At 32.7% G+C, this 21,495-nt stretch overlaps 2 protein-coding genes across 2 annotated transcripts; one reads left to right on the top strand and one right to left on the bottom strand.

The window, feature by feature from the left end:
- Window positions 1-1,171: 1,171 nt before the first annotated feature.
- On the top strand, window positions 1,172-2,246 carry LOC123666176. The gene has a single exon (XM_045600377.1). The coding sequence runs from the start codon at window positions 1,311-1,313 to the stop codon at window positions 2,235-2,237; it is 927 nt and encodes a 308-aa protein (XP_045456333.1). The 5' UTR covers window positions 1,172-1,310; the 3' UTR covers window positions 2,238-2,246.
- A 13,621-nt stretch (window positions 2,247-15,867) lies between these two features.
- On the bottom strand, window positions 15,868-17,868 carry LOC123666239. The gene has a single exon (XM_045600418.1). The coding sequence runs from the start codon at window positions 17,800-17,802 to the stop codon at window positions 15,922-15,924; it is 1,881 nt and encodes a 626-aa protein (XP_045456374.1). The 5' UTR covers window positions 17,803-17,868; the 3' UTR covers window positions 15,868-15,921.
- Window positions 17,869-21,495: the final 3,627 nt, after the last annotated feature.

Genomic DNA, 21,495 nt, shown 5'->3' with positions numbered 1-21,495 from the left:
ATGTACAAAATCGGCGGGAATCAAGGCTACAACACAAGCACCACTAAAAAAGAACTAAACCACAACTATACAAAAAAAAAAAAAATAACAAAATTACTACCTTCGCAAATATGTACTTACTTAAAAAAAAACTAAAAAATTATTTACTTAATGGTCTCTACAATATATAAATAGAAAATAAATTTATAAAAAACATAAAATACCTTTACTACTACTTTGATTCCAATCGTATTATTAATAAATATTTATTTGTAATAAAAAACGAGATTCGCCAGAGATTCCATATTTCTAAATATCTTCTTATAATATTTTCTTAATTACTTAATATTACAGCAATGGCTTAAAAAAAAATATTTTTCTAAATGATTATTACGGTAAAGAAACGAACGTGTAACGAGTAGTGTATTGAGCCTAGCTTTAAAAAAATATATTAGGAATTTATATAAAACTCTATAGTATCAATATCCTGTTTATTACAACTGCACACTTAAAAAAGGTTATACGCGTAAAAATAATACAGGAAACGACTATTAATTATTACTTAAAATCTAATTATTTAATTATGTTATATGAAATAGTTTATATATTCATTAATTAAAATTTAAACTTACCTATTTAAAACATGTATCACGTATAAAATTTGTTGTTGAATAATAATTTTTATTTATATTTCAAATATTAAAAATAATAGTCATCCTACTCTGACTGATTACATTCGTAAACTGATTATCTGAAACAACAAAAGTAAAGTTCCAATTCAATTCATCGCTAAATGACTTTGACGTAAATTCTATCGCAAATGTCAATATGGGATCGGGAAGACCCAATAGGTATTGTTCGATGGCGGTCGAGAATCCAGATTCAACTAATTTTAGAGACATTTTAAGTACGAAGCCTACAATTATCATATTTTATTGTTAACGTAAAATAAAATGCAGCTAATGCTGGATTAGTAATTAAAAACAATAAATGTCTTATTCCAAATTTAAAACAAAACAAATAAAAGTCAAACGATACACGTTTCTGTCTCTTTTTATTACTAATTTATACACAGTATAATTAAATCTGTCCTGTGTTAAAAATATTTCTTTTTTTAAATAAAAAAAATATTTATCAAGTATCAGGCAATCAATTTACCATTTTACAAATGTACCTACATTAATTCATTTTGCAAGTTCTCCAACAAGGCAACAATAATATAAACTGTCATGTTTAGAAATTTCAAAATAATTATTAAGACAGTACGAAATTACTGATAAGACTATTATAATAATTGAATTTCATTTAATAAAAATTTAAAATGGAAAACTATGGCGTTGTGGAAGTTCTCTGAATCATCCCAGCCGTTACTAAAGCGTTGTCTTGAAGCTTCTTCTACCATTGATCCCGATAATATATGGGTGCAAAAGTTCGGACATCTACTTCAGAAAAGAAATTTAGGTAAAAATGCAAATGAGAGTGAGAGAAAAGAGATTAAAACTCCATCACCAACTAAAGTTGATAGTAAAGCGACTGTGATTGTAGAAAAAGAAGATGTTCCAGATGAATTGTTACAGGACATTGTAGAATCCGATCCAGTTTCCCGCTTCGATTTCATCGTCGAACATTGTCTCAATGATTCTAATTTATACAAAAAACTAGCCAAACAACTACCTTTAATATCGATTGAAAAGTTATGTAACCATATTTTTCAAACTGAGAATGTAAAATTAAAATTCTTAGAAGATTTCTATAAAATCTTTTTACCGGAATTTTTGAAACGCGAACACTCAATATCATCTATAGACATGTTGTTAAAAGCCAAAAAATATAAGAGCGAATATTTTAATTACTTTTTGGAGTTACTCATAAAAGATACAGATTTACCGAGTCAAGTTTTCCAGCAGTATATAACAATAATTGATAAACATAATCAGATAGAATTGATGAAAAATATAGTATTATACGATTTATCGAACGAAGTATTCATTCATCATTTACACTCAATATATTTATTATATAAAAATTGTCCAAAAACTGAACATCTGCAGAAGCATATATTCCTAAAACTGTCAAACGCGTCACAGCAATGTGCTAGTGATACAAACTACGGTCGTTTACTGTTAAACTTTGTTCAAAATCAAAAGAACTTCACGTCAAATTTTGCCGCAATAGAAAAAGTTATTAATAAACACAGATCACCATTTAAAAAACCTTGTTTGAATGCGTTTAATGATTTAAAAGAATTACAAGAATAAAAAACTATATTTATGTTGTTTTCTATTTATATTCCTATAAATATATTGTAAACTAGCTGTCAGTGACTTCGTCCGCGTGGAATTTAACAAAAAAGTTATTGTTCAGTTCGCATAGTTATAAAATAAATAAATTTCTGAAAACAAAAGTAGCCTAAGTTACTCCTTACTATATGAGCTATCTGCCAGTGAAAGTCCCGTCAAAATCGGTCCAGCGGTTTCAGAGATAAGCCGATCAAACAGACAGACACAGACAAAAATTGTAAAAAATGTTATCTTGGTATATGTACCGTGTGCATTTAGTAAAAAGCTGTTATTTTAATATTAACATTAGGTAAACGTTTGCGATCGCTGCTATATCATAAAGTACTATAGGGCGAAGCGAAAAAAAAAACCGACTTCAATTACATCGACGAGTAATACAACGTAGATCGACGAAAAAATAGTCAAGTAACTACGCAGTAGTTATCGCAGATTACTCAAAAAGTAGTTATCAGATCTCAATAAAATTTATATGTGACCACATAATAAACATCAGCTTTCGATCAAATTAAAAGTTATCAAAATCGGTACACCCAGTAAAAAGTTATTGCGAATTTTCGAGAGTTTCCCTCGATTTCTCTAGAATCTCATCATCAGATCCTAGTTTCCTTATCATGGTACCAAACTAGAGATATCCCCTTTCTAACAAAAAAAGAATTATCAAAATCGGTACATCCAGTAGAAAGTTATGCGGTATAATAAAACGTAGATCGACGAAAAAAGCGTCAAGTAAAAACGCATTATTAGATATAACTCGAAAAGTAGTTGTTAGATCTCAAATAAATTTAAATGCGACCAAATGACACACACCACCTTTCGATCAAAAGAAAATTTGTCGAAATCGCTCCACCCAGTCAAAAGTTCTGAAGTAACATACCTACATAAAAAAAAGTACAGTCGAATTGAGAACCTTCTCCTTTTTTGGAAGTCGGTTAAAAAATCAATTGAATTGAGAACCTCCTCCTTTTTTAGAAGTCGGTTACTAAAAAACCGTGTGCTGTCGTGGGTCACCACAGCTAGGAACGAAGTTCCTTATTACATAAATATTAATTTCAAGTTCTAGTCGAGGCAAAAAGAAAATAATTATTCAATTTAAAATTTTTATAATGATTTTTTATCGATAAAAATCAATAACCGCTTTATAAAATTATTTCAACACTTTTATTTTATTCACGGCAACTCATAAATAATAATAACAGCCATCGCGTAGACTATATATTAGACGTAGTATAGCGAATATACATAAACTATACTTACATAAAAATCATACTATTAACTAGGGTTATACCCCTCCGCATCGATCCCGTAAGGAGCTTCGTTATAAAAAGATCTGTTTCATAAACTAGTCAGTGCATAAAATGATTATACCGTACGTATTAATACTAATATTTAGACTTTATTATATAACTAGCATCCCGCCCCGGCTTCGCAAGGGTATTTAACAAAAATTTCGATTTTTTTTTTAAAGTAGCTGTAGAATTGAATATTTTTGTAAGTCCTATGAGGGTGGCATCGTCAGACTGACGAAACCCTCCATAAATAATAAAGATTTTTTTTTAAAATATAATATAGCCTATGTCACCCGCGGCTAGTGTAGCTTCCCTATAGCTAGCTAAAAGAATTTTTTAAAGCGGTTCAGTAGTTTCGGAGCCTATTCAATGCAAACAAACAATCAAATCTTTTATTTTTATATTATCAGTACCTACAGATATAATAACAATGTGTAAATATTTTAACAAGCGGTGAAACCGATGGCCTTGATTCTTTTTGTCTAGCGCACGCGATTGACGAAAAGGTGGTATTGAATAAGTGGCAGGGGTTATCTAGTATTGACTGTTGAGAATCTGAGGCACGTGTTAGGGAAAAAAGGACTATTTGACCGTAGAGATTACATTAGATTAACAAAATATCATATTATTAGTAACTTTGTTACAATGCATGCAGCTGGCAGGAGTGTATAACTATTGACAATTGAAATCTATTGTTGCACCGTATTAGTCGAAGCAGCCATTTTGTTTGCGTACGAAATTCGTTGAAATTTTTTGCAAATATCTAATTATTTTAATATTAAAGGAAGTCATCGGAAAAAAGAAAGTTAATAACATTTCATTATATTAAGCTACCTAGCTGGCCCAGCGAACTATAGCGCCATGTTTTTGCCAGGCTGCAAAGGAAGGGTTATGTTTATCGCGCGTATCTTATGTATATGTATTATTTATGTATGTAAGTAATATTCTTTATTACCTCATATCTTCAGAACCGCTGAACGGATTTACATAATTGAGATATCGGTAGATTTGTCTTAGCAGCCCAAGTGTTTTTAGATGGTGATGTTAAAAAAAATTCAAACATGGCGGCTGTGCGAAGCCGTTGTAGTTAACGACCAAAAAATTTATTTTCGAATACTACAATATGGGTATCAAATTAAAGGACTTGAGACAAGGATTTCAAAAAGGTATATCATGTACCGGTTACCGTACTACTAATGATAATACGGTTAAAAAAATTAAAACAATGTGGAATTTGCTCTTTTCCATGCCTATGCCAAACAAGCTGCGACAAAGAGAGAATGATTTGACTTATTCTTCAATTCAACATTGTCTCAATGATTCTAATTTATACAAAAAACTAGCCAAACAACTACCTTTAATATCGATTGAAAAGTTATGTAACCATATTTTTCAAACTGAGAATGTAAAATTAAAATTCTTAGAAGATTTCTATAAAATCTTTTTACCGGAATTTTTGAAACGCGAACACTCAATATCATCTATAGACATGTTGTTAAAAGCCAAAAAATATAAGAGCGAATATTTTAATTACTTTTTGGAGTTACTCATAAAAGATACAGATTTACCGAGTCAAGTTTTCCAGCAGTATATAACAATAATTGATAAACATAATCAGATAGAATTGATGAAAAATATAGTATTATACGATTTATCGAACGAAGTATTCATTCATCATTTACACTCAATATATTTATTATATAAAAATTGTCCAAAAACTGAACATCTGCAGAAGCATATATTCCTAAAACTGTCAAACGCGTCACAGCAATGTGCTAGTGATACAAACTACGGTCGTTTACTGTTAAACTTTGTTCAAAATCAAAAGAACTTCACGTCAAATTTTGCCGCAATAGAAAAAGTTATTAATAAACACAGATCACCATTTAAAAAACCTTGTTTGAATGCGTTTAATGATTTAAAAGAATTACAAGAATAAAAAACTATATTTATGTTGTTTTCTATTTATATTCCTATAAATATATTGTAAACTAGCTGTCAGTGACTTCGTCCGCGTGGAATTTAACAAAAAAGTTATTGTTCAGTTCGCATAGTTATAAAATAAATAAATTTCTGAAAACAAAAGTAGCCTAAGTTACTCCTTACTATATGAGCTATCTGCCAGTGAAAGTCCCGTCAAAATCGGTCCAGCGGTTTCAGAGATAAGCCGATCAAACAGACAGACACAGACAAAAATTGTAAAAAATGTTATCTTGGTATATGTACCGTGTGCATTTAGTAAAAAGCTGTTATTTTAATATTAACATTAGGTAAACGTTTGCGATCGCTGCTATATCATAAAGTACTATAGGGCGAAGCGAAAAAAAAAACCGACTTCAATTACATCGACGAGTAATACAACGTAGATCGACGAAAAAATAGTCAAGTAACTACGCAGTAGTTATCGCAGATTACTCAAAAAGTAGTTATCAGATCTCAATAAAATTTATATGTGACCACATAATAAACATCAGCTTTCGATCAAATTAAAAGTTATCAAAATCGGTACACCCAGTAAAAAGTTATTGCGAATTTTCGAGAGTTTCCCTCGATTTCTCTAGAATCTCATCATCAGATCCTAGTTTCCTTATCATGGTACCAAACTAGAGATATCCCCTTTCTAACAAAAAAAGAATTATCAAAATCGGTACATCCAGTAGAAAGTTATGCGGTATAATAAAACGTAGATCGACGAAAAAAGCGTCAAGTAAAAACGCATTATTAGATATAACTCGAAAAGTAGTTGTTAGATCTCAAATAAATTTAAATGCGACCAAATGACACACACCACCTTTCGATCAAAAGAAAATTTGTCGAAATCGCTCCACCCAGTCAAAAGTTCTGAAGTAACATACCTACATAAAAAAAAGTACAGTCGAATTGAGAACCTTCTCCTTTTTTGGAAGTCGGTTAAAAAATCAATTGAATTGAGAACCTCCTCCTTTTTTAGAAGTCGGTTACTAAAAAACCGTGTGCTGTCGTGGGTCACCACAGCTAGGAACGAAGTTCCTTATTACATAAATATTAATTTCAAGTTCTAGTCGAGGCAAAAAGAAAATAATTATTCAATTTAAAATTTTTATAATGATTTTTTATCGATAAAAATCAATAACCGCTTTATAAAATTATTTCAACACTTTTATTTTATTCACGGCAACTCATAAATAATAATAACAGCCATCGCGTAGACTATATATTAGACGTAGTATAGCGAATATACATAAACTATACTTACATAAAAATCATACTATTAACTAGGGTTATACCCCTCCGCATCGATCCCGTAAGGAGCTTCGTTATAAAAAGATCTGTTTCATAAACTAGTCAGTGCATAAAATGATTATACCGTACGTATTAATACTAATATTTAGACTTTATTATATAACTAGCATCCCGCCCCGGCTTCGCAAGGGTATTTAACAAAAATTTCGATTTTTTTTTTAAAGTAGCTGTAGAATTGAATATTTTTGTAAGTCCTATGAGGGTGGCATCGTCAGACTGACGAAACCCTCCATAAATAATAAAGATTTTTTTTTAAAATATAATATAGCCTATGTCACCCGCGGCTAGTGTAGCTTCCCTATAGCTAGCTAAAAGAATTTTTTAAAGCGGTTCAGTAGTTTCGGAGCCTATTCAATGCAAACAAACAATCAAATCTTTTATTTTTATATTATCAGTACCTACAGATATAATAACAATGTGTAAATATTTTAACAAGCGGTGAAACCGATGGCCTTGATTCTTTTTGTCTAGCGCACGCGATTGACGAAAAGGTGGTATTGAATAAGTGGCAGGGGTTATCTAGTATTGACTGTTGAGAATCTGAGGCACGTGTTAGGGAAAAAAGGACTATTTGACCGTAGAGATTACATTAGATTAACAAAATATCATATTATTAGTAACTTTGTTACAATGCATGCAGCTGGCAGGAGTGTATAACTATTGACAATTGAAATCTATTGTTGCACCGTATTAGTCGAAGCAGCCATTTTGTTTGCGTACGAAATTCGTTGAAATTTTTTGCAAATATCTAATTATTTTAATATTAAAGGAAGTCATCGGAAAAAAGAAAGTTAATAACATTTCATTATATTAAGCTACCTAGCTGGCCCAGCGAACTATAGCGCCATGTTTTTGCCAGGCTGCAAAGGAAGGGTTATGTTTATCGCGCGTATCTTATGTATATGTATTATTTATGTATGTAAGTAATATTCTTTATTACCTCATATCTTCAGAACCGCTGAACGGATTTACATAATTGAGATATCGGTAGATTTGTCTTAGCAGCCCAAGTGTTTTTAGATGGTGATGTTAAAAAAAATTCAAACATGGCGGCTGTGCGAAGCCGTTGTAGTTAACGACCAAAAAATTTATTTTCGAATACTACAATATGGGTATCAAATTAAAGGACTTGAGACAAGGATTTCAAAAAGGTATATCATGTACCGGTTACCGTACTACTAATGATAATACGGTTAAAAAAATTAAAACAATGTGGAATTTGCTCTTTTCCATGCCTATGCCAAACAAGCTGCGACAAAGAGAGAATGATTTGACTTATTCTTCAATTCAACATTGTCTCAATGATTCTAATTTATACAAAAAACTAGCCAAACAACTACCTTTAATATCGATTGAAAAGTTATGTAACCATATTTTTCAAACTGAGAATGTAAAATTAAAATTCTTAGAAGATTTCTATAAAATCTTTTTACCGGAATTTTTGAAACGCGAACACTCAATATCATCTATAGACATGTTGTTAAAAGCCAAAAAATATAAGAGCGAATATTTTAATTACTTTTTGGAGTTACTCATAAAAGATACAGATTTACCGAGTCAAGTTTTCCAGCAGTATATAACAATAATTGATAAACATAATCAGATAGAATTGATGAAAAATATAGTATTATACGATTTATCGAACGAAGTATTCATTCATCATTTACACTCAATATATTTATTATATAAAAATTGTCCAAAAACTGAACATCTGCAGAAGCATATATTCCTAAAACTGTCAAACGCGTCACAGCAATGTGCTAGTGATACAAACTACGGTCGTTTACTGTTAAACTTTGTTCAAAATCAAAAGAACTTCACGTCAAATTTTGCCGCAATAGAAAAAGTTATTAATAAACACAGATCACCATTTAAAAAACCTTGTTTGAATGCGTTTAATGATTTAAAAGAATTACAAGAATAAAAAACTATATTTATGTTGTTTTCTATTTATATTCCTATAAATATATTGTAAACTAGCTGTCAGTGACTTCGTCCGCGTGGAATTTAACAAAAAAGTTATTGTTCAGTTCGCATAGTTATAAAATAAATAAATTTCTGAAAACAAAAGTAGCCTAAGTTACTCCTTACTATATGAGCTATCTGCCAGTGAAAGTCCCGTCAAAATCGGTCCAGCGGTTTCAGAGATAAGCCGATCAAACAGACAGACACAGACAAAAATTGTAAAAAATGTTATCTTGGTATATGTACCGTGTGCATTTAGTAAAAAGCTGTTATTTTAATATTAACATTAGGTAAACGTTTGCGATCGCTGCTATATCATAAAGTACTATAGGGCGAAGCGAAAAAAAAAACCGACTTCAATTACATCGACGAGTAATACAACGTAGATCGACGAAAAAATAGTCAAGTAACTACGCAGTAGTTATCGCAGATTACTCAAAAAGTAGTTATCAGATCTCAATAAAATTTATATGTGACCACATAATAAACATCAGCTTTCGATCAAATTAAAAGTTATCAAAATCGGTACACCCAGTAAAAAGTTATTGCGAATTTTCGAGAGTTTCCCTCGATTTCTCTAGAATCTCATCATCAGATCCTAGTTTCCTTATCATGGTACCAAACTAGAGATATCCCCTTTCTAACAAAAAAAGAATTATCAAAATCGGTACATCCAGTAGAAAGTTATGCGGTATAATAAAACGTAGATCGACGAAAAAAGCGTCAAGTAAAAACGCATTATTAGATATAACTCGAAAAGTAGTTGTTAGATCTCAAATAAATTTAAATGCGACCAAATGACACACACCACCTTTCGATCAAAAGAAAATTTGTCGAAATCGCTCCACCCAGTCAAAAGTTCTGAAGTAACATACCTACATAAAAAAAAGTACAGTCGAATTGAGAACCTTCTCCTTTTTTGGAAGTCGGTTAAAAAATCAATTGAATTGAGAACCTCCTCCTTTTTTAGAAGTCGGTTACTAAAAAACCGTGTGCTGTCGTGGGTCACCACAGCTAGGAACGAAGTTCCTTATTACATAAATATTAATTTCAAGTTCTAGTCGAGGCAAAAAGAAAATAATTATTCAATTTAAAATTTTTATAATGATTTTTTATCGATAAAAATCAATAACCGCTTTATAAAATTATTTCAACACTTTTATTTTATTCACGGCAACTCATAAATAATAATAACAGCCATCGCGTAGACTATATATTAGACGTAGTATAGCGAATATACATAAACTATACTTACATAAAAATCATACTATTAACTAGGGTTATACCCCTCCGCATCGATCCCGTAAGGAGCTTCGTTATAAAAAGATCTGTTTCATAAACTAGTCAGTGCATAAAATGATTATACCGTACGTATTAATACTAATATTTAGACTTTATTATATAACTAGCATCCCGCCCCGGCTTCGCAAGGGTATTTAACAAAAATTTCGATTTTTTTTTTAAAGTAGCTGTAGAATTGAATATTTTTGTAAGTCCTATGAGGGTGGCATCGTCAGACTGACGAAACCCTCCATAAATAATAAAGATTTTTTTTTAAAATATAATATAGCCTATGTCACCCGCGGCTAGTGTAGCTTCCCTATAGCTAGCTAAAAGAATTTTTTAAAGCGGTTCAGTAGTTTCGGAGCCTATTCAATGCAAACAAACAATCAAATCTTTTATTTTTATATTATCAGTACCTACAGATATAATAACAATGTGTAAATATTTTAACAAGCGGTGAAACCGATGGCCTTGATTCTTTTTGTCTAGCGCACGCGATTGACGAAAAGGTGGTATTGAATAAGTGGCAGGGGTTATCTAGTATTGACTGTTGAGAATCTGAGGCACGTGTTAGGGAAAAAAGGACTATTTGACCGTAGAGATTACATTAGATTAACAAAATATCATATTATTAGTAACTTTGTTACAATGCATGCAGCTGGCAGGAGTGTATAACTATTGACAATTGAAATCTATTGTTGCACCGTATTAGTCGAAGCAGCCATTTTGTTTGCGTACGAAATTCGTTGAAATTTTTTGCAAATATCTAATTATTTTAATATTAAAGGAAGTCATCGGAAAAAAGAAAGTTAATAACATTTCATTATATTAAGCTACCTAGCTGGCCCAGCGAACTATAGCGCCATGTTTTTGCCAGGCTGCAAAGGAAGGGTTATGTTTATCGCGCGTATCTTATGTATATGTATTATTTATGTATGTAAGTAATATTCTTTATTACCTCATATCTTCAGAACCGCTGAACGGATTTACATAATTGAGATATCGGTAGATTTGTCTTAGCAGCCCAAGTGTTTTTAGATGGTGATGTTAAAAAAAATTCAAACATGGCGGCTGTGCGAAGCCGTTGTAGTTAACGACCAAAAAATTTATTTTCGAATACTACAATATGGGTATCAAATTAAAGGACTTGAGACAAGGATTTCAAAAAGGTATATCATGTACCGGTTACCGTACTACTAATGATAATACGGTTAAAAAAATTAAAACAATGTGGAATTTGCTCTTTTCCATGCCTATGCCAAACAAGCTGCGACAAAGAGAGAATGATTTGACTTATTCTTCAATTTTATGCCTCCGACTGCATGCTATGTACGATGTTTTATATTTCGAAGGACTACCTTGTTGATATTTTTAAGTGTACAGCACATAATGTTTGATATTGTTGTACTTTATTTAGCTGGCTTTCTGTAATTATTGAATTTTATCTTGTTGCAGCCATTTCAGTTGATTTTCTATTATTTGTTCTTTACGCAGGTGGTTTTTTTTTAATTATTATTTTATTTTCGTGAATAGTTATGGAAATCAATTCTTGAAATGTAAACTTCTTTTTGCGCACCGCACACACATTTATTCATAGGTAGTAAGTTAGGCTGATCCGTCACGCTCTGAGGTGAAAGGCTCGGGCCCGCCGAGTGTACCCGAGCGAGAAAGACATAGACAGCTGCTCTTCGCTGCTGATCGGTGAAAGGCTCTATCGGGTGAACTCGGGACTTATTGCGTTATTGCTTGATTTGCGTTAATGCGAATGCCAATGAAATTTTCACTTCTGCCGTGTGATCTTAAGATCACACTCTAAGTTTTTTTAAAGTAATATCGAGCAACTATAATATAGAAATTTTATTCGCTACTTTTCAGCCTGTAATATCCCACTAGCATAGGCATAGGTCTCTTGCCCCATGTAGGAGAAGGATTATAGCTTAATCCATCACGCTGTTCCAATGCGGGTTGGAGGATATATTCCCTAATATAAGTAACGATCAGGTGTACATGATGACAACCGGGTCTGATGGCTCGATGGATAACGTGCTCTCCGAGGCACGGTGGGGAGACCCACAAGGGCTGACTGGAACACCCAGACCACGCAAATATCTGTATGACATTATAATCATTACTAGCGAACCACCCCGGCTTCGCACGGGTGCAATGCTGATACTAAATATACTACAAAATGTCTTTGTTTATAGTGTGAAGCTAGCTTATGACATGGTTATTAACATAATAACAACAATATTCAAATATGCGTCGTTAGATTACATGTTGTTACAGAATGCGTTGAAGAAATAAAGGTTCACTGCTCGTTCCCCGTAGGTGATAGCGTGATAATATATAGCCTATATCCCGACTTCTTAATAATATTCGTGCCAAATTTGAAGTAAATCCATACAGTAGTTTTTGAGTTTAAACATACATACAGACAAACAGACAAAAATTCTAAAAACTATATTTTTGGCTTCGGTATCGATTGTAGTTCACACCCCGAGTATTCTTTTAAAAAAAATATTTAATGTACAGTTTTGACTTTCCTACCATTTTATTATATGTATAGATTATTCCTCAAATTTATTATAATTAGTCTATTCACCTTCCTCTGCAAATAGACTATCCAACACAAAAAAGAATTCTTTAATTCGAACCAATAGTTCCTGATATCAGCGCGTTTAAACAAATTGTTCAGCTTTAAAATATTAGTATAGATTTAAACAAACGAAATCTACGGGCTCTTCATTGCCGTGACTTCTTTTAATCATGCATTAATTTTTCTAATCAAGATCATTTTATTATGACCGCTAAATCAAAAAAAAAAAAAAATTAAAAAAAATAAAAAAAAAACAAAATTATTTCAAACTACATTCATTTATTTCGACGAAAATTGGATGAGTATACAAAAATTACAACAGATCAATAATTACAGATACCAAAATACCATTACACTTATCTCATATGTTCAGAAAACAATTTTATTTAAAAAAGTATAAATTTTTCTAAAACATAAGAGAATACAAAAAATAAAATTAATATCTGTAATTTTTGATTATTACCTATTTCTTATGAACACTTTTTTGGGGATCACAGTTGCTTTTTTGTTGAGCGGCGACTTTTAAAACCGTATTAAATTCTGCTATAGTTATTTTTCTTCTATTGTGATAAAAAAAGAGTATTATTTTGTGTAAAAATGTACAAAAAAAAAACAAAATTTTAAGCTTAATACAAATCTCATTAACTTTTAGACTTATATACTAGTTTCTTACAAGACCTTTGCACTTTATCACAATAGAAGACATTTCAAAAAAATACAGAAACTACATTACTATAAGAAAAAAGAAAAAGTGGAAGACGAACAATGATGGTTTTTTTAGTCGACACACAATAACAATTATAACAGTAAAATCACAGATTTGTTTTTTTTTTATAAATAGTAGTACCTGCCTGTATGAATATTGATGTTTCGAAATAAAAAAAAATAACATTATTCTTTTTTTTCCTTTTTCCGCCATTTTTTGACAATTGCGTACACAACGCTATAAAAAGTTTAAAAAAAAAAAACCTATTTTAGTATTACTTAAAAATTATACTTATATTCTAATTGCTACAAATTTTAATGGTAATCGCGAAAAAGATATTCGTATAAAATAAAAATTTTGACTTTAGAATATTAGTTAATTTTGACATTAACTACGTATTGACGTACTTCATCCACATTGCTTTCAAATAATCAGGATATATCTGACCAATACACAGCTAACACATTACTAAAAGTAAAAAAAAAAATCTTACATAATACAATTGAGACTTTAAAAATATTGCTTGTATCATAAGTTAATATTTTTGAACACATTATTATATCAAATTGAATAAAAATCAGTCTTTTCTTCATTAAAACTATTGTTTGAGATCGAGATTGGATTTTCGCATTTTTCCAACCATACAAAATTGAAATTTTTGGTATGAAATAAATTATCGATATCTCTAAGTACAAGAAAAATTCAACATTTTAAGGTATAAAGCATCTTAAGAAAACATTTTTTATACAACTAATTCGACTAACCAGTGACGTAGCGAGCTTAACTCGCGCACAATACCTTTCTAGCTAGGCTAATATGTCCCATTTGGCGCCCCTTTGTGAATTGCGCCCGAGGCACGATTCCCCCTTTCCCCCCTCCCTCCGCTCCTAGCCACTGCGACTAACTAGCGTATGGCTCACCTGATTATAAGCGATTGTAGTAGCCTATAGCCCAGAAATCTCCCAAGATGACAATTTCTACAATATTTACGCAATTTTAATCAAATTTCCGTGTTCAGGAGCTCATAGTATGAACATAATATTGAGATATACTTGATTTCCTCATAACAGAAACCTAAACTACTCTTGACCTTGTATTTCTTGGAGATGTCGACCATATTAGGGAGGTTAGGGGAATTTTGTGTAGTATTTTAATATTTTTACCTAAAATTCCATAATACAGTGACGAACAAACAATTGTTTACACTTAAACAAGTTTAACAAAATATAAATCATACCAAATAAAAAAAATGCCTTATTAATTAAAATATAGTTAGATTAACTAGGGTTATGACATTGGTCGAAGAAGCTATTAGTCAAATTTTGCAAGAAAATTATTATTAATATCAGTAATAATTAAAGCATCAAGATATTGTTATTAGTATTATTATAATCAGTTGTAAGTTATTGTTAATTATATTTTAAAAATAACAGTCGAATGAGTAATAAGTTTTGTTTACAAACAGTTCATAAACAGTTTTATTAGTTGGTTATATCATTATTAGTAAATAAAAAGTAAAAACGAAAAGTTACTATGTTATAAAAGTCTCAAGTTTAGGAATATTACTTAAAGGCTAAGTACATTTATAGAAATGTTTTAGTATTTTTTTTTCACTTTTTGTTTTAAATTTTTTTTTGTTTTTAATAAAATTACGCTAATTTTTAGGAATGTGTTACTAGTTATTATTAATTACGTCTAAATCGTTACGAAAATAGTAAAAAAAGCGATTTTGTTTCGTTATAACCCTGTTTTATTCGAAAATTCGAAATCTCACTTTCATTTTTTATTACATTTGTTTTTAGGAACATAATTTTTGTAAATAGTGTTTTTCAAAAACTTTCTTGATATTTTGCTACTATATGGTATGGTTGAAATAAAGTAAAAATTTTTTTTTCAGATGGACGCTTAAAAATTAGTTTTTTAATTAAAGCTGGTATTTGACTAAATTGAGAAAAATTATTTTAAAAAATTTAACACAGTTATATTACAATTATTTTCGAGCACCATTTCAGTCGTAAAATAAATGAAGGGAGTTTGAAAAAAAATATATCAATAGAAATAATATCCAGTCAAAAGACAATAAGGAGGCATAGAGGATAGTTCAGTCTGTCAAGATTTCATTAATAGAAAATTAGCGTAAAATTAATCTAATTTTTCTTGTACACATCATGCGAATAATACTTATTAAAACAAAATCACCACACAGACTAACCAATGAGGAATCTTCAAAACTAGTCAAATCCACTTTCCGACAATTCCTAACATTTGAATGTAGACTCGTTTGTAATGAACTATTTATTAAAAATAGGTACAAACTTCAAAATTAACTAATATTATTAGAAGTAAATTCCATTCGCAATTGAAATGACCATTTTTGAAAATTACCCCCTGGGTTACAGTTCAAAATTTAAAAAAAAGAAAAAAAAATTAGGGTTAAGAAAATATTAATTTGTGAAATACGTAATCGATACGAAAAAAAATTGATTAAAATACACAAATCATAATTTCAAATATATCATGCTGCTAACCTATGATTTCATCGAGTTTGGACCGTTTTTCTACGTGTTGTGGATCGTAACAGTGTGCCATCAGCACGGACTCACCGACTATGAAATTCTCAAAGCATAAAGAACAAGCATACATAGCGTCGCCGAAGCAAACAATTTTGTTCTCATCTCTGTACATTGTCATAGAGTTTAAAACGGTACTTGGTTGAATTTCCTTACCGGACGACATACATTTCTTAATATAAGCCGTTTTGTAAACAAAATGTATTTTCTCACAATGACTCTGGCTTAAAATGTGTCTGAGGAGGCTGTTCTCATCTTGAAGAGTGTCTTTGCATGAGGGACAATGGAAAGTAAAGCTTTTTTGTTCATCGTATTCTTCACATTTCAGTTGAATGCTATGTACTTGTACATAGAAGGTGATTCGCTCGATGGCTGCCTTTTGGAGGAGACTGTTGTAGAGGCTCGTGTCTTGAAAGCTGTTATAGCTCACGACTTGTTCTAAGGTTTCAGAGTAAGCGGTCAATGTTGACGAATCCAAGCTGAAGTTGCCGATCGATGATGTGATGGACATGGAGCCATCGTTGGTTTTTGTTAGCATTCCAGAGTCGGTCTGTGATGTTGGTGTTGAGGGTGTATGGCACTTACACATACATTGGCAGATATTGGAGTATTCGGAGTCGCTCAGGGTAAGATCATTCGTCATCTCCTCCGTAAATAAATTGAGCATGGCGTCTCTCAGGTCCGGGAAATCGAAATGCTTCATTTTCTTTTTATAATTAACATTTTTTGGACGTTTTTGTAATTTCTTTTGTTTGTTCAAATCGAATTTGATACTCTTGTGGTTAACTTCCTCGTCTTCGGGAATAATTTTTAGATAGTTACTTGTGAATCTCTCTATGTTTGATTTGATTGATAGAAGCTGTTTCTTCATCTTGGCCTTTGTCTGTGTATCTTCCTTTTCCATAACGATGTTCCACATACGGACGGGACTTTCGCTTCTGACGGTACACTCTTTTAAGTAGATCTGATCAAAATTTTTTTGGTCTTTGATATCAGTATTAGGATTAGCTGAGAGGATAGACTTTGAATAAAACAGTCTAGAGACTTCAATATGAAACCGGAACTCGTGGAGAAACTTCTTCAACAAATCGTCCATTTTTGCCAATTTAAATTGATAAGTTTCCAATAACCGTACCCTTTCCTCTTCATTTTTCTCAACGTCGACATCTCCAAACGACTCTATGCTGGTCGATGGTACCGAACGCTGTTCGTTGCTCGACTGACTGGCAGTGACCTTCCGACACATTTTAATTGACGATTTATTGGAGAGAGCTGAGAATTCTGAATTACCTGATTCGGAGTCGTCAGATAATGAATCAATGTCGAGTTCGAACGGCGAAGATGGAACCTCATCGGACAGAGCGTCGAGCAACTCGAAAGATCTATTAAAATGGAACTCTTTAAATCTTTCACTGAACAAATCTGGGCTCTTGCAGTCTAAGAGAACGTGTTTTGGCGTGTTTTCAGCATTATTAAAACTATCAGCGCTTAACTGATTCATCGAACAGCTAGCTTTCTTTATATCTAATTTAAGTTTTTTGCACTTACGCTTTTTTGAACGTAAGGGTGTATCAGCTGTTCGAGTTAGTAAGTCTGTGTCGGATAAAGAACCTTTTTTTACGGCGTAATTTTTCACGGATTCCGGAAGTTTCAGACTTGCACATTGTCTAGAAGTGGAGTCTGGCTCTAAACACTCGAAGTCCAGTAAGATCGTCTCGTCTGATGCGTGCCTGCGTAGCTTGAAATTCGCATCGTCGGGGACGCTATCCGAACATTCTTCTGTTTTCTTGAAATAATTGATGTTGGAAAGCATTTTTCGGAAGGAAAACGCCATTTTCAAGTACAATATTCATTCACTTTCACACAGGAGCGATACCATACACTGGAAGTAACGAATACAAAATTTTGAAAACAACAAAGAAATTACGACAATCATAAAAAAAAAATAGAAGCGTCGTACCTGTAGCTTAATAATGTTGGTTAAAATTCACAATCGATCGTAATTACGCTAATCCTACCGCATATTGACGCCAATTTAATTCAGAAATAATTAATATACCTTCAAATTAAATTTATTTCTTTGTGGTTTGTTTGACAAAGCGTCACAACATATGAGTGAACATCTGGTATAACCCGAACAAACGAATAGATCGTTTAGTTTATCAAATAATTATGGTGGTGTGTTGCTATAAAATCGATATGTTTGGACTGCTTTTAAAATAAGTTGTGTTTTAAGGGAGGTTGTTGCCAGGGCTAAAAAATACAAATTATGTGAAATAGTTTGACAATATTGCCAGGTGTAAAAATATTTTAAATAATGTTTCAAATATAGCTTGAAACAGCTTCCTTGCAATTTGGGCTAGCGTATTGACAAGACTAAGCCAAAATATATTATTACTACTAAAATACGCTAGTCAACAAACATCAAAGTACTTTCTCTGCCTGCTTTCTCTTATTGTTTTTTTTCAGTTCGTTGATCAACAAGGTCAAAATTAAAAACTGTATTTTCGAGTTTTACGACGGTCATAATGAGCAGAAATTGCGTGAATTAAATTTTTTATGCAAATTAATATGCAAAATAAAATCATTGAAAATTAATTATTAAATATGTTACATGTTGTATTGCGCGGTTAACGTTAGAGGATCTGCAGATGTAACATTAGAGTGCCTATCGGTATGTATAGAATAATATAATAATCTTTAATGTATCTTGAAATGTGTTACAAACTAGTAGGATGGTTACAAAGTACTAAATAGCAAAAACAAATATATAATACGTGGACTATACATTTTTTTTTCGTTACATGAAGTTAAAAGTACAATCCAATTGTTAAAGATATATAATTTAAAGTGTGTATAGGTACTATAATGCTTATTTTACGAACTGGCTAGTTGCCTGTCACGTTATTAAAAAAAAAGAATTATAACAATGTGTTGATGTCATAGCATAATATTAAATTTATACTGTTAAGTTATAAATGTTTTCTATTATTTTATAAACCCCAATTCAACATTTTTCAGTTCCAAGCGGTAAACAAGATTAAAGATATTTGTTTTTGTACATGTTTTTGATTCCGGTTTGGATGCCCATCCTTTCGGGTCTACCTACCGTGCCACGGAGAGCACTTTAAGCTGATGGTCCCGGTTGTCATCAGAAATATCCGATAGCGATCGTTACTTATAGTGGGCTATATATTCATCAACCCGCAGAGGAGCAGTGTGGTGGATTAAGGTTCAATCCTTCCCTTGCATGGAGAAAGAGGTCTATGTTCAGAAGTGGAATGTTACAGGCTTAATCGTCATTGTGTTTTCTAGTCTCACAAATTCGACACAACTTGCTACTTACTTAACAACTTACTGACTGAATTTATACTTTGAAGAAAGAAACTTTTGGACGCCGAGTTTCAAGGAGCTCTGGCCTCTACAGTCGACACCTACCGCTAGATCAGGACGATGGGCGTCTTATTCTATACTAGCAATCCGCCCCGGCTTCATCATCAACCCATCACAGTCCACTGCTGGACATAAACCTCCACAAGTTCGCGCCAAAAATGGCGTGAACTCATGTGTGTCGCTCATAGTCGCCACGCTGGGGAGGCGGGTTGGTGACAGCAAGGCTGGCTTTGTCGCACCGAAGACGCTGCTACTCGTCTTCGGCCTGTGCATTTCAAAGCCTGCAGTTGGATGGTTATCCTGCCATCGGTCGGCTTTTGAAGTGCCAAGGTGGTAGTGGAACTGTGTTATCCCTTAGTCGCCTCTAACGACATCCACGGGAAGAAAGGGGGTGGCTATATTCTTTACTACCGTAGCCACACAGCGCCCCGGTTTCGCACGGTTGCAATGCTGACACTAAATATAAAATAAATATTTGCAATTTAAGCGCAAAAATGTGTTTATTTACGGCATCACATTAGGAACCTCTAAAACTATCAGTGTTCCTCTACTATATTAAGTATGTATTATACATATAAACCTTCCTCTGGAGCTACTCTATTTACTTAAGAAAACCGGATCAAAATCCGTTGCGTAGTTTTAACGATCTAAGCATACAGACAGCGGGAAGCGACTTTATTTTATACTATGTAATGATATATAAAAAATAATGTTTCTCTGTATGTCCTTCATAGAATCGTAAACTAAGCATTTGATCATGTCTGTCTTTAAACATGCAGCATGCACATTAAGGATGTTTGTCTTCAAGCATTGCGGAATCTTCGAAGTGAAGACTCGACGAAGCCTGCCAAACGTTACCCAGTCCAAACCGAATCCTCCTATCGGCTTCCTTCTCGAAGCTGTTGCGGCGTAGTTGGATAGTATGGCTTAGGTAAATATAATCCTGAACAACTTCGAGAAGGGTACCATCGACCGATACCGGTCTCGGTATGACTCGGATGTTAAATATAACTTTCGTTCTGTCCAAGTTCATACAGAGACCAAGAAGTCGGGAGGATTCGTTTAGGTCGGCCAGCATCTGGCCTAACTCATCCAACATCTCCGCAAAGATGACGATATCGTAGGCGAAATGAAGGTGAGAGATGTATTCACCGTTGACGTTGATGCCTCGTTCCCCTAATTCAAGACCTTAAAGACATCCTCCAGCGCAGTGGTAAACAGTTTCGGTGATATTACTCTCCCCACTTTGTCTTACCCACGCCGGAGGAGAATGGGTCTTGTTCTCTGGCCCTGGATATGAACGGTCATCGTTGCCGCGTCGTACATACATTTCAGTATCTCGATATAACGCCACTCGATATGACATCTCTGCAGAGAGTCCAGGACAGCCCAGGTCTCGACAAAGTCGAAGGCTTTCTCATATTACACAAATGCCATACACAGCGGCGAATTATATTCTTCTGTCTTTTGCATAATCCGCCGAACAGTATGGATGTGGTCTACGGTGCTGTAGCCATTTTGAAACGTAGCCTGCTCTGGTGGTTCGAATTCGTCGAGTCTTGTGGCGAGACGATTCGTAACAACCTCGAAAACAGCTTATAGACGTGACTAAGAAGTGAGATCGGTCTATTCCTGCTATTGGAGCCTAATTTAGCCGGCACGGAATAGAGCCTAGTAGATCGAGCTGGTATAATAAAAAAAAAGGTATTCAGTCTCAAACACGTTCGAAGTAGCAAACATTTGATGGTCACGATGTGAAGCTGCTTTTTAAGTTGATCTTGTGCCTATCTAGAATCTCGTTATGATAACGCACTTAAAGAGCCTTAACAGCGAATGAGCTACGGATACAAACCCCAGTGAGACATGACGTAAACGTGATATCAATGTGACATGAAACACTAACTTTATTTCATATCGATGTCACATTTACGTAAATTGATGTCATTAGTTCACTAGGATGCGAGTAAACTGGTGAGTTGTTTTTTTTAAATTCATCTCAGCAGAATCTACTTAGAATACTATCTATATAGAATAGAATCTACTACTAATCTCTATTTAGAATTAAATTGGTTGTAACTTTAATTTAACTACTATAAATTAATTAAATAATATTAACTTTATAAACGATGAAATA

The sequence above is a fragment of the Melitaea cinxia genome, chromosome 25, assembly GCF_905220565.1.
Source record: "Melitaea cinxia chromosome 25, ilMelCinx1.1, whole genome shotgun sequence".
NCBI classification, from domain to species: domain Eukaryota; kingdom Metazoa; phylum Arthropoda; class Insecta; order Lepidoptera; family Nymphalidae; genus Melitaea; species Melitaea cinxia.
The sequence above is the reverse complement of the archived record's forward strand: the minus strand, read 5'-3'. Positions and strand labels throughout refer to the sequence as shown.